Source organism: Talpa occidentalis, unplaced genomic scaffold (genome assembly GCF_014898055.3).
Source record: "Talpa occidentalis isolate TD23 unplaced genomic scaffold, MPIMG_talOcc4v2.1 talOcc4.6, whole genome shotgun sequence".
Lineage (NCBI taxonomy): Eukaryota > Metazoa > Chordata > Mammalia > Eulipotyphla > Talpidae > Talpa > Talpa occidentalis.
The window spans coordinates 122,073,559-122,089,161 of record NW_023604972.1 but is presented as its reverse complement, the minus strand read 5'-3'; the positions used below and the strand labels follow the sequence as shown (position 1 = coordinate 122,089,161).

The 15,603-nt window shown below is 39.6% G+C and overlaps 1 protein-coding gene across 6 annotated transcripts in view; it reads left to right on the top strand.

The window, feature by feature from the left end:
* SPEF2 (sperm flagellar 2) overlaps positions 1 to 15,603 on the top strand; it is a 135,907-nt gene that overhangs the window by 78,208 nt on the left and 42,096 nt on the right. For all 6 annotated transcript variants that reach the window (XR_008549106.1, XM_054687922.1, XM_037529217.2 and 3 more), the window contains 5 exons: positions 3,225 to 3,352; positions 3,436 to 3,574; positions 5,006 to 5,143; positions 10,298 to 10,449; positions 12,495 to 12,675. Coding sequence is in view for 5 of the 6 variants with exons in the window: in XM_054687922.1 (XP_054543897.1) it covers positions 3,225 to 3,352; positions 3,436 to 3,574; positions 5,006 to 5,143; positions 10,298 to 10,449; positions 12,495 to 12,675 (738 nt within the window). In the remaining variant the exon portion in view is untranslated. The remainder of the gene's footprint in view (positions 1 to 3,224; positions 3,353 to 3,435; positions 3,575 to 5,005; positions 5,144 to 10,297; positions 10,450 to 12,494; positions 12,676 to 15,603) is intronic.

Here is a 15,603-nt window from a genome sequence, read left to right as displayed (position 1 = left end):
TGCGTTGAACTGCAGTTGAGTGCTGAAATCAGGGGAACAATGGTGAGGACCCATTTTCTCCCAAGGACAAGCAGTGATAGAAGCAGTTTCCTGGAAGAATGACTTCCCCAGAACACATATCCAGCAAATTAGAGCCCACATCCATATTCTCATACCCACATCATAATGCTTTTAAATAAAGTTTGACCTCCGACGTTTTAGAAACAGGAGACCAAATTTGAGAGTAACTAAACCAAAAAAGAAAGTGATAGTTATCCAGCCTGAGAGCTTTAATTGGGACACCAGTGTCAGATAAGGGATGCCCAGGCAAGCCCCAAGAGCTCCAAAGCCCCTTATTTGCAAACAACCCCGTTACTACCTAGACAATTTCAGTTGCTTTAACAGATAAGTCATCCTGGGAAAATAGCACTGAATGTCCTTTTCTTTGAAACACTTAAAAAGACAAAGCGTTTTTAAAAAGACACTGTCCCTGTCTTCTTTAATGTAATCCTCTGTGATTTCTTACTCTAGTGGACTCTTAGCACTGACCACCTGTGTCAGATATTTGAGACCTAGTCATGAATGGCAGTGATTGTGGTCTTGCTGTAGTCATTACTGAACTTTCCTAGGGAAATGTCTTATCTCCCCCAATTAAATTATAAACATCTGGGGGAGGGCAGAATGTGGAATAACTCACTATATTCAAAACAGTATCAAACACAATACTAAGCAAAACCATTTAGAGAAAACCTTTCACTACAACTAAACATAGCCTGGAGCCTGGAATCAAAGCAAGTCACGGGATTCTCACTATTCCTTTTCCCTACTCTAGGCTTCCAGACACGAGCTGCATACTCTTGGAAGAGGGAAGACACAGTGAAATATGAGTTTCAGATAATCAATTCATTTAACTGGGCATCCTATATTTATCTGGTAGTAATCTAGTTTCAGATTCTCCAAAGACCTCAGATCTATCAATACTTTACCTAATGGGCACATGAGTGAAGAAAGGGGCTGGGGGAAAGAGAGAGAAGAGATTGCTTCCATATCTAGCTTTCTGGGGTAGAAGCAGCAGCCAAGTTTAACCAACCACAAGGCAAGGTGCAGAGAGAACCAGAGAGGTCAGTCAAAGTAAAGAGGGCTTTCCTTTCCAGTTTCCAAAAGATTTGGAGAATATCAGCTTTGGCTACAGAATTCCTTTCTAAACAGACTTCTCCAATGAAGAAAAGACTATTTAATTGGAGACAATAGATCTAAACATCTAGTCACATCACATAAATTCAAGTGCCCTGGAAAAATTACACACCAGAGACTGGAAGAACCTATAAACAGGACAGTATCAATGACTCATAGAAATCACAGTGGGTAAGGGAGATTCTGGAAGACCAGATGGAGACAAATGCCTAAATATTTAATAAAAGACGGATGAGATTTAGTAACATACAGGCCAATAATCTATGCAATAAGACCTGGCAAAATTGAGAGAAAATTATTGAATACATGACTTAAAAACATTCACAAAAATGATCACCCAGAGTGCCATTGGGCTCACACACTAAGTCCTGCTGAACTGAACTGCTCCTTTTCCTCCATAGCAAGTTAGGAGAGAGGTGGATCAACAAAGTACCTCTTGACTTCAAAATGGTATTTGACAATTTTCCATGAAGTTCTTGTAGATAAATGAGAGCAGGATGTTATTTCAGTTAAGTCCAGAGTGTGCTTAAATGGATGAAAGCCAACCAGGGAGGAAGGTTTGGTGATAGGTTTATTTAAAAATGTCCTTTAGCACTACTCTGGATATATCACAGCTTCAAAGAGAGATCTTGACAAAGTAGAAACCAAACAAAGTAGAAAGCATATTTTTTAAACTTACTTTTGTCTAATTTAGGTTAAAGAATACTTGACATGTGATTAGACAAAGAAGCATAGACTTTTAGAACTAGATGGAATCATCCAGTCTTCTAAAAATTAAACTGATGATAAAATTGGGTTCTGGGGAGCCTACTTATTTTATACTAACATATATTGAACACTTGCTGTGTGAATACTGTTATAGATGCTGGGAACACAAAAACAAGCAAGTTTCATCCTGAATCCCAGTCTAACACTCTTCACTAATATACCTGTCTTCAAATATTTGTCTTCCCATAAGGAAGACAGGACACATAAAAATGTGTCCTTCAAGAAAGGGCACAACTAGAGCTGATAAGAAGAAACAACAGGAAGGTAAATTTCTGATCAAGACAAGAAAGAATTTTCCAGTAACATGAGTTGCATGACATTAGAGGGAACTGTCTGAAAATGTTGTGCTTAAAGCATCCGAACCAAAAGTTCGGATAATCTATCCCAAATATTCTGCTTTTCTCTGCTAGAAAGGAAATTAACCCAAATGACCTCATACCATGTGTGATGCCCTGATTAAATGCACAGCCAATAAGGAAATGCTTAGCACAGCAACTTTACATTGAATATAATCTATATCTTCACTTTGACTTCATTTGAATTATTTATGGTATAGATTGCTTATTGCCATCATGAAAGATAAGATAAAAAGAAATGTTTTCATTTCCATGGGGCACACAAGACTAAATTTCTTGGGTGAGTTCAGGGAAATAAGTCATCATCACCCTAACGTGAACACTAGGTATTCTCCATATTAGGCAGTTTTCCAATGTAGGCAACATGTGCTATCTGTGGCAATTCAATGTATCCACTCAGATATTTCTTGAGCACTGACCATGTCCCAGATACTATGGTAATTAAAATAAAAGCTGTATGATAGTGAACGAGACAATCATTGCTCCTGGCTTATGAGACTGATATTCTAGAGATAACAGACAAATAAATGAGCAATTATAGTGAACATCATTGACACTATCAGGGGAGAAGTAAGGGTGCTAAGGTAGAGCCACAGAACCTTAGAGGCTGATTCGTAGACTTAGGATCAAGGAAGGATTTCTGGAAGAAATGAAGTCTGAGCCGAAGTATAAAGAATTGTTCAGAATAGAAAATCTAAGAGGAGTGGAGAGAAAGGAGAGGTAAGAAGTTTCAAACAAAGAAGTTTTACAGATTTTTGTAAGTTCATAAATGGAGTATATCACCCCAATGCTTTAGAAAAAGGCCTCTGATGATTAAATAATTGCAGTTGCATTTTGATTTTCTTGTTCAGTATCACTCTTTGAACTCACTTATTCAGAAGAATTTTCATCTTGAAATAGTGATTCTTATGCTTTGCTTTTTAACAGGAAATACCTTCATATTTAGTATCTTATTGGGATTTAATTGAAAAATCTTACATAAACACCATCAAAAGTGCACTCAGGCATCTGAGAGAAAACCAGCATATCGTGATCACTCACTTGAATGAGATCAGGTAAGTCAGTTCTCCAAAGTTAGCGTTTTCTAGCTCACAGGCAAGACATGGAAGCTCCACCCTGTTCCCTTACTGCCTTACAGAACAAGTTTCCAACAGTTTCTGAGGCGTCCTGATCATAAGCAAGATTTCGTGTCTCAATGGCAGGCAGATTTCAACACTCTTCCTGATGACCTGTGGGATGATGAGGAAACAAAGGCTGAGCTACACCAAAGAGTGAATGTAAGAGACCCCATCTTCAGTGGGGCAAGGGACTCTGCACTCCCATCTTAAAAAGCAAAACCCTCACTGATTTCCTCCTTATTTGCACAAGGTGTGAGGATAAGGAGGGAAATGGTTTGAACCTTAATGGCCAGTTTCAGGAGTGATGGCTTTTCAAGGCTTCAAGTTCAGAATGAGAAAATAGTGACCAACACTTCCAGAAAGAAAGTTAAAACCAGTAGTGCGAGAATGTCCTTGGCATCAGTTTTGTAGACTCCTCACCCCTCTGTTGGACCATGTGACTGTGTCTGTGTCTGGTGTTAAGCACACGACTACCTGAATTCAGTTCTTCAGTTGGTTGATATCAGGAGAAGGGAAAATAGAGAATTTCATGCAAAATCCAAGGTGGCCTCTATTAAACAGATGCTTTGAGATAGAAGACCAGCTATTTATAGATCTTTGTATCTCCCGCCAACACAACACCTGACACTTGGCAGATGAGCAGATTGGAGTGTATTACCCCAATGCTTTAGGAAAGGGCCTCTGATGTTTAAGAATCCTGATTTCAGTCTCTTACCCTCTGTCTTTCCTGTGTAAATTTAAGATCCGCTATCCTGGCAGAGGAGTTCTTTTCATTGCCAATACCTTCTTATAGGCTTCCAATAGTTAAACCTGATAATATTTGCGTGTACAACTCAAGCAATGCTGAACGCTATCCCATGACGCATCTATCTGTCTCTAAATATTTACTGAATCTCCATCATGGCCTTAGTGTTACTCAAGGGGCTCAGGAGTCAACAGTGAAGCAATATCCTGTAAATGTTTGCATTTGGTGAACAGAAGAGTAAGCAAAAGTAAATAAATATACTGGGAGCACATCATTGTGAATAAGAGCTATGTGAAGAACAAGAAAACAGGGCAGAGAGAAAAGGAACATTGATATAATATTTCCTCAAAGATGCTTATTGAAAAGGGGACATTTAATCAAAATCCCAAAAGTGAATCATTTAGATATTTGGGGAAAGAGTGTGTCAGCCACAAGGGAAAGTAAACATGAAGGTACCAAAGGTGGAGGGAGCTAGGTGTGCTTGAAGAACAGCAAGGTGTGGCTGGAGCAGTGTGAGCATGGGCCAGAGTGGTTGGTGATGAAGTGAGCAAGGTCCTAAGAGGACCAGATGATCCTTGGGAGGTCATCGTTAAGATATTGGTATTGATTTGGATGAGAGTCGAAGCCGTGGCTTCTGTGCTTGAGTCCATAGAGGAGAAAAGCAGCCGGCAGACTGACCTGCTGATAAACCAACTGGGATACTATTGAAATTAAGTGACAGCATTCTGGTGACTTGGATATCATTAGGGACACTTTTAAGACAGGCAAAGGATTTTGGTTTTCGTACACTGTGGTGATTTTAGCCCTGATTCTAATGCATAATAGCAAAGTTTCTTTCTGTTCAGGACTTACGAGACCGCCTTTGGGACATCTGTGATGCCCGGAAGGAAGAGGCAGAGCAAGAGCGTCTGGACATCATTAATGGGAGCTGGTTGCAGGACTTGATTGGAATAACAATGAACCATTTCTTCACATTGATGCAGGTAAGACCAGCAGGTCAAGGTGACACACACACTTTCCTCCACAGCCAAGTCACTCCAGCCCCAATGCCTATGGGAATATCAGGCCTGGCTCCATGCTCAATTTGCTCATAGCTCTCTGCCTTGCCTGAGCTCCAACTTGCAGAAGAAGTTGGCCAAAATGAGTTATTTTGACATCAAGCCAAAGTAGAACTGGGGGTGTCCCAAGCAACCCTCAGCAGTTGCTTCCAAGTGGCCCAGAGCTTGGTGATGACAGCAGACCCAGTGTCTGTATTTGCATCCTGTTGAATAAAAAATTGCGGTGGTCAAGATTAAATGACAGATGTTGATTTTATTCTAAGACTATTGCCAGCAATAGGGAAGAGAACACAGACTAATTCTAGATACCCAGCTGGGTCAAGAATAGGGCTGGAGAGATTTTAAGAGTTGGGCTGAGCTGGGGGTTATGATCTGCAGTGTTTGCTAATTGGCCTTCTCTTGTCTTCCTGGCAGAGGTAGTTTACTTCTCAGAGTAAGGCATCCACCTGAGTTAGGCTCCTCCCCTCCCAGAGAACAAGGTGGGGCTCCTTCTCTTGCTGCAAACATTTCAAAGATATAGTGCCCAGGTCCTTGTGAAAGACTGTTCTGAGTTCTAAAACTGGCAAGTGGTTTTTCAAAAGATTCACTTCTCAAAGGGACAGAGAAGGGATTTACAGTGACAAGTTTTCTAAAGTATATGCTCTAAAAAAGGGAGGCCAGGAAACTAGCGTTGCATCGGACAACCACACTGACAAACAGGAGTCATGGAGCAGGCTACATGATGCAGGATGCTGCTGAAGAGCAAGATCCTGGCCCTTTTATTGACACATGTAATTGATTGTAAGGAGATTAAAGAGATGAAAGCAAGGGGAAAGGTGTAGAAGATTAGGGATTGTGAGTCTGCCCTCCAGGCACTTCTAATCTACTTGATGATACACCCTAATCCCCAGCCATGGTTCTAATTTTATCAACAAGGTGCTCCACTGATCAGCTTCTGGGGTCCCTTGTCATACATCCTCAGCCCCCCGGGCATTCCCGGTCATACCTCATGATGTATAAATCAGGAGTATATGTTATGCATCAGTCCTCAGGCCCCCAGGCGTTCTGGACACACCTTGTAATGTATAACCTTCCCAGTGTGATCCAGCTTTGTGCTCTTGTTTGATCTGAAGGGCTTAAGGGTTTGGCTCCTGTTCCTAACTGGCCGGACCACTTTGACCTTGTTTAGGTGACAAAATGGTTGGCGGATAGGCTGCCTAGGAGTAGCAGACCCACAACTAGAGTGTGGAAGACTATCTAAAGCATAGTTAAGCTGGGAGAGATGTGAAGGCGGGCGCTGGTTAAGCTATGCTTCTCTGAGAATTTTTTCCTAAGAGAATCAGTGAGCGTAGAGAAAGGGGAGGGTATGTCTTTGCACTCCCACTGAGAAACTTACGTGAGAAGATATGGCAGGCAGTGAGAATATTTAGCTGACAGATGCCGGCGCTAGTGTATTAAAGGTGTCTAGCAAACACTTCTCAACAAATGAACCTGAATACTAGCGCTTCCGGCATTTAAAGGGACAGGTGCTCAGTGCAAGGGCCCATGGGAGTGCAGGGGCCCACAGTGTTGGCCCATGGGAGGCCTGAACAGTCAGTAGAAACTGAGAGCCAGGAGCAGCCTCACTGATTACTAGTTCTGGGCTGTGGGAAGGAGCTCCAAGGCCTGGGTTGTGCAAAGGTTTGAAATGAGACCCCCAGAGCCAGCCTTGGGAGCATCTAGGACATGAGTTTGGACAAGCAGAGATTGGCTGTAGGGAAAGGTGTGTCAAAAGCTTCTGGCAGAAACAACTAAAATCTGAGTAAAGGCAAAGGGAATAGAGAATTTTTGTGACTCAGTCTCTTTAATCCTTGCAACACATGACTCTTTTGAAAATGACAAAGTTCTCTGTAATATCTAGTTTTAAGGCTCTGTCCTTGAGAAACAGAAATCACATCTAATACGAACTAGGAGAAAAGGAGATAAAAGAAAGGACAGCAAAGAGAAATTATTATTTATTAAGTTCTTATTCTTTGTGTGTCAGGTTCTATTCTAAGAACATTTATGTAGGATACATGAAATCTGTACAACAATGCTGTAAATTCTGTTATGTTCCTTATTTCACAAATGAAGAAACGGAGACAAACACAGGTGAAATCATTTTCCCAGTGCCCACAAAGTAGGAGGACCTGGGTTTGTAGTGAAGACATCTAACTCCAGAGCTGGTCGCCCTAACCATTGCTTCATCCTCAACAAGTTTAGAGAGTGGAAGACTTGCCACATAGAACAGGAAAGGGTCTAATCAATAGGATCCTATAAAAACCAAAGATGGAAATTACGGAAGACGAGTAGGTTTCAGTTTAATACATGAAGAAAGAGCCTTTTGATTAGAACCATCCTCAAACAACATACTTTTGAGACAATTGAGCTGCTTGGCCAGGAAGCCCATAAGCAAAGCTTGCACATGTTTGTGAGGGTCCAGGGGATGAACCCTCAAGAAAGTCCTCAAGGTCTGGTGGTGTAGGTGTTTCCCAAAGTGGGTTCCACAGAACACCAGTCCTATAAGATATTTTGCTAAACAAGGACTCACTGACAGAATGATTGGCAAGGTGCTGCATACTCTACACTTCCCTCTCACTGGGAGATTGTCAAGCATATTGACATATTAAGACATCAGGATGGGCTGCAATAATGAAACTCCATTGGTATGTAAACCTAGAATTTCTAAAACTATTTGGCATTGCAAAGTTTGGTTTTAGCCCTCACAGTGTACTGGTTAATGTCCTCCTATAGGACAAGTTTTCTATACAACAAATTTTAGAAAATGCTATTATAGGCTATTTCTAAGAATTCCTTCAAATCTCAAATTCTGTGACAAGAAAGTATTATTAGCTAGTTATCAGAAATGTCAGAGGAGTCAAGATCAATTCTGCTTACGTCAGAATCCTGGATATAGAATAATATCTTATTCATGGTTAGTTATCTAAGAAATCAAATTATGCTCCTTAAAATGAATTAATCTTTGATGTAATATATCAGTATAGCAAAGTTAGCTGAAGCCACTATCTCAAATACCAATTATATAAAATAGACTTTACCAAACTAAATCATAATTAAAGAATTCAGTTCTCTAAATTAAGGAGAATATAGATTTCCTGATTTCTAAATTTATTTACCAAGTAAGCGATTTACAAGTCATTAAGCTATGGTTTAACGGCTAATGAATTTGTATAGCCTCACAACAATATTCTTCAGTTCCTCACAGTAATTTATCAATATCTGATTTCTATAAGGTGGATTTACATTTGCATGCCATTCATTGTAAATGTGACATTGTTCAGCTTCTCATGAATATAATTTTCTCTCTACTCTTACCAAATCTAAGTATGGTGCAGACATTTATGTTCAAACTGTGAGCTTAGCCCTTGTATGAATATTTTAAAACTCCATTTGGTTGCTCACCTAGAAAAACAGAAAACAGTGTAGTTTTCCTAATCATTTTTAAATGCTAGCTTGAAAAGTTATATATATTTTTATGTTTAAAACCTAAGGAGAGGGCCTCCCCGGTGGTGCAGCAGTTGAGCACTGGACTACGAAGCTGCCCAAAGCCTCTGCAGCGCTGGTTGGATCCCCGGCTGCGGGGCAGGGTCCCACATGGCACGCAGACCTCTCCTGCCATGCTCACTGCTCCCCTCAGCAGTGTACTTCATCAGTCTGCCTGTTCTGTTTCCCACTCTGGCTCTGGTGAATTCTCTCACCCTCTCGCGCTTCTGACTATACCCAGTGTTTGTATAAATAAATAAATAAATCTTAAAAAAAAAAAAAAAAACCTAAGGAGAATATTTAAAACATGCCCTATGCTATAAAACAATATATGAATAGTAATTTTATTTGATAACATAGATTGAAATTAACCAAATTAATTTCTTCCCATTTCAGTCATTTACCTTAAAAGTTTAGAAATGCAGCTCTTCAATAGCAAAATTTAGCTTACCCTTTTCTGTATCTCAACTATGAATATGGCACCACAAAACTATTTCTGATGTTTAATGTAATAAATGGTAGCATTAATTGATTGATAAATGGAAGGATCCCTTTACAAATATCTTTGGGTTAAGTTCAGCTATAAGCTTTGAACATTAAGTCAGTTTTTTTTTTCTTTTTAAAAGATATTTTCTACAATTATCCAAATATCATGCACTATATTGCTTAAGAGAGTCCACCTTTGGACCACAGGTATTGGTTTAAGTAGCCACTGACCAAAGCAAAATCCAGAGGTCATGATTAAACTACCAAAGAGAAGAATGCCCGCTCATATGACACTTAATGGGAGGACAGGTTAGAAAGTTCCTGGTCTCCACATGTGTATTCGGTACTCGACAAGGTGACACTTGGTGTGCATTTCATCTCTACTCTCAAGAAATGACCTGGGCTAGCAGGGAGCCACTCATGAATAGCTGATGCTCACCTTGCCACCAACTCCTCTGTGCTTTTCCATTTTCCATCAAGCACCCATGAGCCCCAAGTGATGCTCTCCCTACTCTATATATTGAGCAAGAATGGAAACTGCAAAACGAGAACTGTTCACTTTTACTTTACCTTACCATTTGACAATTTTCTATATCTAAGTTAAGTAGTACTAAAGGACAGAACACTAGTTTTATTTTGTATTCCAGATTTTTCTATTTGTATCTGTATTTGTGCTTTGCATTTGTATGTCTCCTATTTTTGGCATCTCAAATCACCACATCTCAAATGATACTCAAATATTTGTTAACATATTGGTTCATTGAATACAGGAGACAGGAAGATTTCTTAATGTCAAAGCAATGAATATGCAACACTTTAGACATCTTGCCTACTATAACTTTCGTCATAATATCAAGAGGCACAGCAGTGCCACCTCAAGGGGACGTATGCTCAATAAGTACAGAGAATGCGTTGTCACCAGTTTAATTGTAATGAAAATTCAGATATACATCTGTAGCCAATTCTCCTTCTTCGTTTTCAGGAAATTGATTTCAACTTCAGAGTTTTAAAACAGTGTTTACAGAGCTCATGTGGAAAATATGTACAGATCAGCTTGTTCTTGGGAATTAATATTGATATTTGCTATTATAGGCAGAGCTGAACCGTTTCCAAGATACAAAAGTACTCCTTCAAGATTATTATAGGGGAATGGAATACAAAATCCCAGCAGATAACAATAAGAAATTTGCTCGAGTCCCTTTGGTCCAAATGAATAATAGAGACGCTATGGAAAACTATGTGAGGTAAGAAAACCAGCATATCACACTGAAATTGCACTGAACATAAAGCATTGTGATTTCAAGTTGAATACCACTAATAAAAAGCACACTCCTAGACCTATAAATACAAAATATAAAAAACTGTAAAAGTGGAAAATTTTTTCTACCTTTAACTTAAGACTATTGTTGTGCACTACCTACCCCACTGACGGTGAACATTTGCTCATTTTTGGTGCAGAAGTATAATGTGTCTTACTATGATGTGCTTCCAAAAAGACTCTGCTTGAGATATTAGGCCCAACTCTTTTCTCCCTAGACTTCATCCATCTAGTCCCATCATGTACTTGTCAGGAAAACACAAGAGGGTAAGTGTGTACCTCCTCTTGGTACAGGTACAAGAGAAAGGTTAACACAGCAAGCTGCTGAAAGCAACTTTGAAATTAAAAACAATAAAAATTCCACAGGCATTAGGAACCATGGGAGCCATCAAAAGAGGATGAGTTTCAATGTCTAGAGTAGCAGGGCATTCTGTTCTTAGCACAAAATAGCAAGTGAGACATAATGGGGAAGCTATTCATGTTGGTTGGGAGAATGAAACAGGCAACAGAACAACCAGTTCTTATTTTCTGAAAAGCAACTCTGCACCAATCTCAGCCTAAAATTATTGCTTTGGGCACCTACTAGAATTCTCAGTCAATCAGTGTATATACTAACCAGCCAACCAGTGAACAGGTTTTTTTTTAGCATATATAAGGAAATCAGTACAATGTTAAGCATTTTCGCATAGATTGCTTATTTTATTTCTTCAACAACCTAATGATAATAATAGCAATGATAACTAGTAATTACTTAATAACTAAATAATATGCTACCATTGCTGTCCTCCAAAGGAAGGTGTTGGAAAATATATGCTGTTCTGTATTATACACCTGAGGATGTGGACATGTATACCTAAGTGGACATGACCTGGTGGTTCAGTTACTGAGACTTGGTATTACTTGTCCATTAAAATGTAAATTTTCCTTGTGGGCAGTATATCATCTACACATTGCCTTTTAGGCATCATACATTATCAGAATGCCAAACACTAAGAATCCAAGAAACCAAGTCCAAAAAACCTCCATCTGCTCTTCCAACTCCCTCCCAAGCTCACCACTTGGCTACTGGAGCTCAAGACTAACTCTCTGAGTCACTGCTCTGTCCCCAGGATCTTGAATCTGCCAAACCAAATGTCTGTTTAGTGTAATGCACCTGACTCTCCTCCCTTTGCTACTTTCAACAAAGGCATCTTTGGAGCTCCTCTCCTAAGCTGAAAATTCTTTTCCTTTTATATCACCCAGGGGGATTCCAGTCACAATAAGCTTTCTATGTTGTGACTATCCCTGCTCTGTTAACCTTTGAGTGCCTGGGATTCTTAGGAATAGAAAGTTCTCCAGGGCAACTCTCAGATTCCTCCATGGAGGCACCAGTGAGGTTGAGACAGAGGGGAGGTGAACTCTGTTCCACAGACCTTTGTAGCTCAACACGAAGACCCTCATCGTGCATGTTCAAGAGCAGAGAGGACTCTGGGGCTCTTCACCCCTTACCACCAGAACCTTGCTGTCTCCACAGGCCCCACATCTATCACATCCGACATTTTAACTGTGCTCTTAGTAAGCCAGATGATACTAAATCGTCCTTAAGACTTAGAATGACAGTTCTATTTGGCTTGCTTTTTCATGACTGTTTCAGTCTCCTTGTAGGAAGTTTACACTCTGGATAATTCAAATTTACCTTTCTTTTCAATTGCCATTGTTTAATCCTCCTCCTCATAATTACTGAGAATTAAATGTGAAATTTATGTTTTGTTCCTGTTTGTTTCTTATTTTCTCTTGCTAATAAGACTTTCTAGTGCACAAATGTTTGAATGTAGTTTTCTTATAGTCTTTTCTCCATTTAAAAAGCTCTTCCAGGAAAACTTGAAAAATTACAATTAAAGCAAGACAATAAAATTCACAAAGTAACGTGGTCATAAGAATAAAATTCTGTTAAATAAAATCTTTATGTTTCTTTTTGTTTCTTTTTCAAAGAATTCCTTTAGTTCCTCGAATATCCATTTCTCCAGATTCAACTATATCTAAACCAAAAACAAAAGCCATGCTGAAGGGCAGGATTGATCATTCACTAGAAAACGTAGAGTTAAACCTTGAGGCAGATGAGAAGTTGATAGTGGACACCTGGCAACAGACTTCTTCACTGGTGTCTCAGATGGTAAGAAGTGCTGTTATTCCATTTTCTTCCCGTAATTCTCATCCATTAAGTACAGCATTAGCAGTATGCTACGAATAGTCTCACAGCATGTAGTCAACACTTCTGACAGGGCATTTCCTAAGTTGCCTTCCTGGCCCCTTGGCCTGCCGTGGTCTTCTCTCTGACCTTGTCACTGGACGGCCTCAGTGCCTTACTTCTGCCCCCCTCTTCCTTTTGTTCTCCTACTTCTTTCTTTTCTCTCCCTCAAAACTGACCAGAGAGGGCCTCCCTGGTGGCGCAAGGGGTTAAGACACAACCTATGAAGCTGTCCGCAGGTGCCACCTTACGAGTTCGATACCCAGCAGGCCAGGAAGCTACCCACATGGCGCAGCAGACCTCTCCTGACTCACCTGCTGCTCCCCTCAGCAGTGTATTTCACTAGATCTGCCTGTTCTGCTCCCCACTCTTGTCTCTAGTGAATCCTCTCACCCCCTGCATCTCTGGCCTGTACCCCACCTCTTGTATGCATAAATAAATCTTTAAAACAAACAAACAAACAGAAAACTGACCAGAGAGTCCTCTCATTGCCTTCTTAAAAAAAAAAAAGTTAGTGTGATTTTGACAGATAAGGAAAGCGTATGAAGTATAATTGCATGTCTTCATGAATGCAAGTAAAGTAAAAAAATGAAGTAAGGCAAATAAGACGAAAGAAAGAAGGACAGGAAAAAGTTCGGGACAGGCGACACAAACAGAAAACATAGTAAAATGGTAGGTTTGTACTCCAAATAGATCTACAACTACATTATATAAGAATGGGGTAGTGTGATGACCGTGAGTGCAACTGTCAAATTCTAAACCCTTGACCTATAGCACTCAGAGCTCCATATTTTGGCTGGTTCCAACTCATCAAACCCTCTCATAAACCAACTAGTTCTTCTACTACATATTCCATGGGTATTACCTACTTCAACACATTGACTAATGCCATTTTTTTCTCCTAAAATATACTCCTCCCCCTCCTATTTGCTTACACTTCCTTTAAGTCTTCAGAACTAGTTATTACCTTAATTTCTAATTAGTTGGTTGCTTTTTTCTGAAAACCCTAACCTTTGTTATTTTGCACTTCCAATTCTTGTAGCAGTTATTGTCTCTTATTTGATTGTTATTATCCAGGTTATTGCTTGTAATTTTTATCCCGTTCATTGTTTTTCCAAATACTTAATTGGCTTATTTGCCCTACACCTAGCCTAATGTGACAAGGCACACATCTAACGTATGTTAGTTCTCACTGTACCAGTGCCGATGGTAATATTAATGATAAAGGCAATGACAATATTGATGACCATCAAAACTGTCCAACCAGGGGAAAGCTGGATCTAGGAATTCTAAAAATATATAATTATTCTTATTAATTGAGCTATTTAAACACAATCTACAAGTCTTGTGAATTTCATTAAATTACCCTGGAAAAAATGATAATTTAAAATATTACACTATTGGAAAGTAAGACAAAGAGCACTCATAATATCTTCTGATTAGGCTTTGGGTTTTTAGGAAAATCACTTAACCTCTCCAAGTTTTCAATTTCTTGTCTGTAACATGAGGAACATCCTGTCTTTCCTTTCTTAAATTGATGGAAAGATCTAACAAAATAACGTATATCAATGTGTTTTAGAATTGTAAATAATTATAATTTCATTATGTTAAATTTATTCAAAGTTGTACTATTTTCCCTATGGACTTTTAAAATGCATATAAAAAACATGGGCCTCCCCTGGTGGAGCAGCGGTTGAGCGCTGGGATGCAAGGCTGCCTGCAGCCTCTGCAGCGCTGGTTCGATCCCCGGCCTCTGGTGAGGGTCCCACATGGCACACAGACCTCTCCTGCCTTGCCCGCTGCTCCCCTCAGCAGTGTGTTTCATCAGTCTGCCTATTCTGTTCCCCATTCTGGCTCTGATGAATTCTCTCACCCTCCTGTGCTTCTGACTGTACCCAGTGCTTACATAAATAAATAAATCTTTAAAAAAATAAAAAATAAATAAAATGCATATAAAAAACAGGAGGAGGGGGCCTCCCCTTTATGGCGCAGGTGGTTGAGCACTGCACTGTGAAGCTGTCCACAGCCTCTGCAGCACCAGTTCTATACTGGCCGGCCAGCCAGTGAGGGTCCCACGTGGTGCGGTGGACCTGCTGCTCCCCTTAGCAGTGTATTTCATCAGTCTCCCTGTTCTGTTCCCCACTCTGTCTCTGGTGAATCCTCTCACCCTCCTGCGCATCTGGTCTGTGCTCCAATTCTTGAATAAATAAATAAATAAATCTTAAAAAGAAAAAAACAGGAGGAAGGATTGTTTAATAATCAATATCTAATAATTATATTTGCATTCTGTTTTTATGTTTCTAATAGACCTTTATGACTTTGATGTCATATGACCTTTAGGGAACTTTCAATTCCAAATGAGACAGGAATAATTCAGGAAATGGTTGCTGGGAAAACAGTACGGGCTGCTATCAGTGCAACTGACTTGTGAGCAAGTTAACACAGCCTTTATTTCTACACAGCAGTTTTACTAAGAGTCATTCATTTAGTATGTGATGTTAATTTTTAGCAAAACTTTCTTCTAATTAGCAGGTATGCAATGATTTCAAAGAAACAAGTCATATTTAACGCCCACAATGTCGAGGCATTATTTCTAGACTGTGTTCAGCCTTACCAGCTAGATTGCTGGATGTATTGTGAGTTATATTAATTACTGAATGAGACCCAGAAGTCTTTGTGGAAGGTGGATCAGAAAAATGCAAATGATGATAATCATCATCATCATCATCATCATCATCATCACAAGGTTGTTTAAAAAGGAGAAAAAACCAATTTTAAAGAAAATTACTAACTTACTGTGCTTTGCAAGAACAGCTTCAAAAATGAATTGCTTGTAATTTAGGGGGAGGGGAG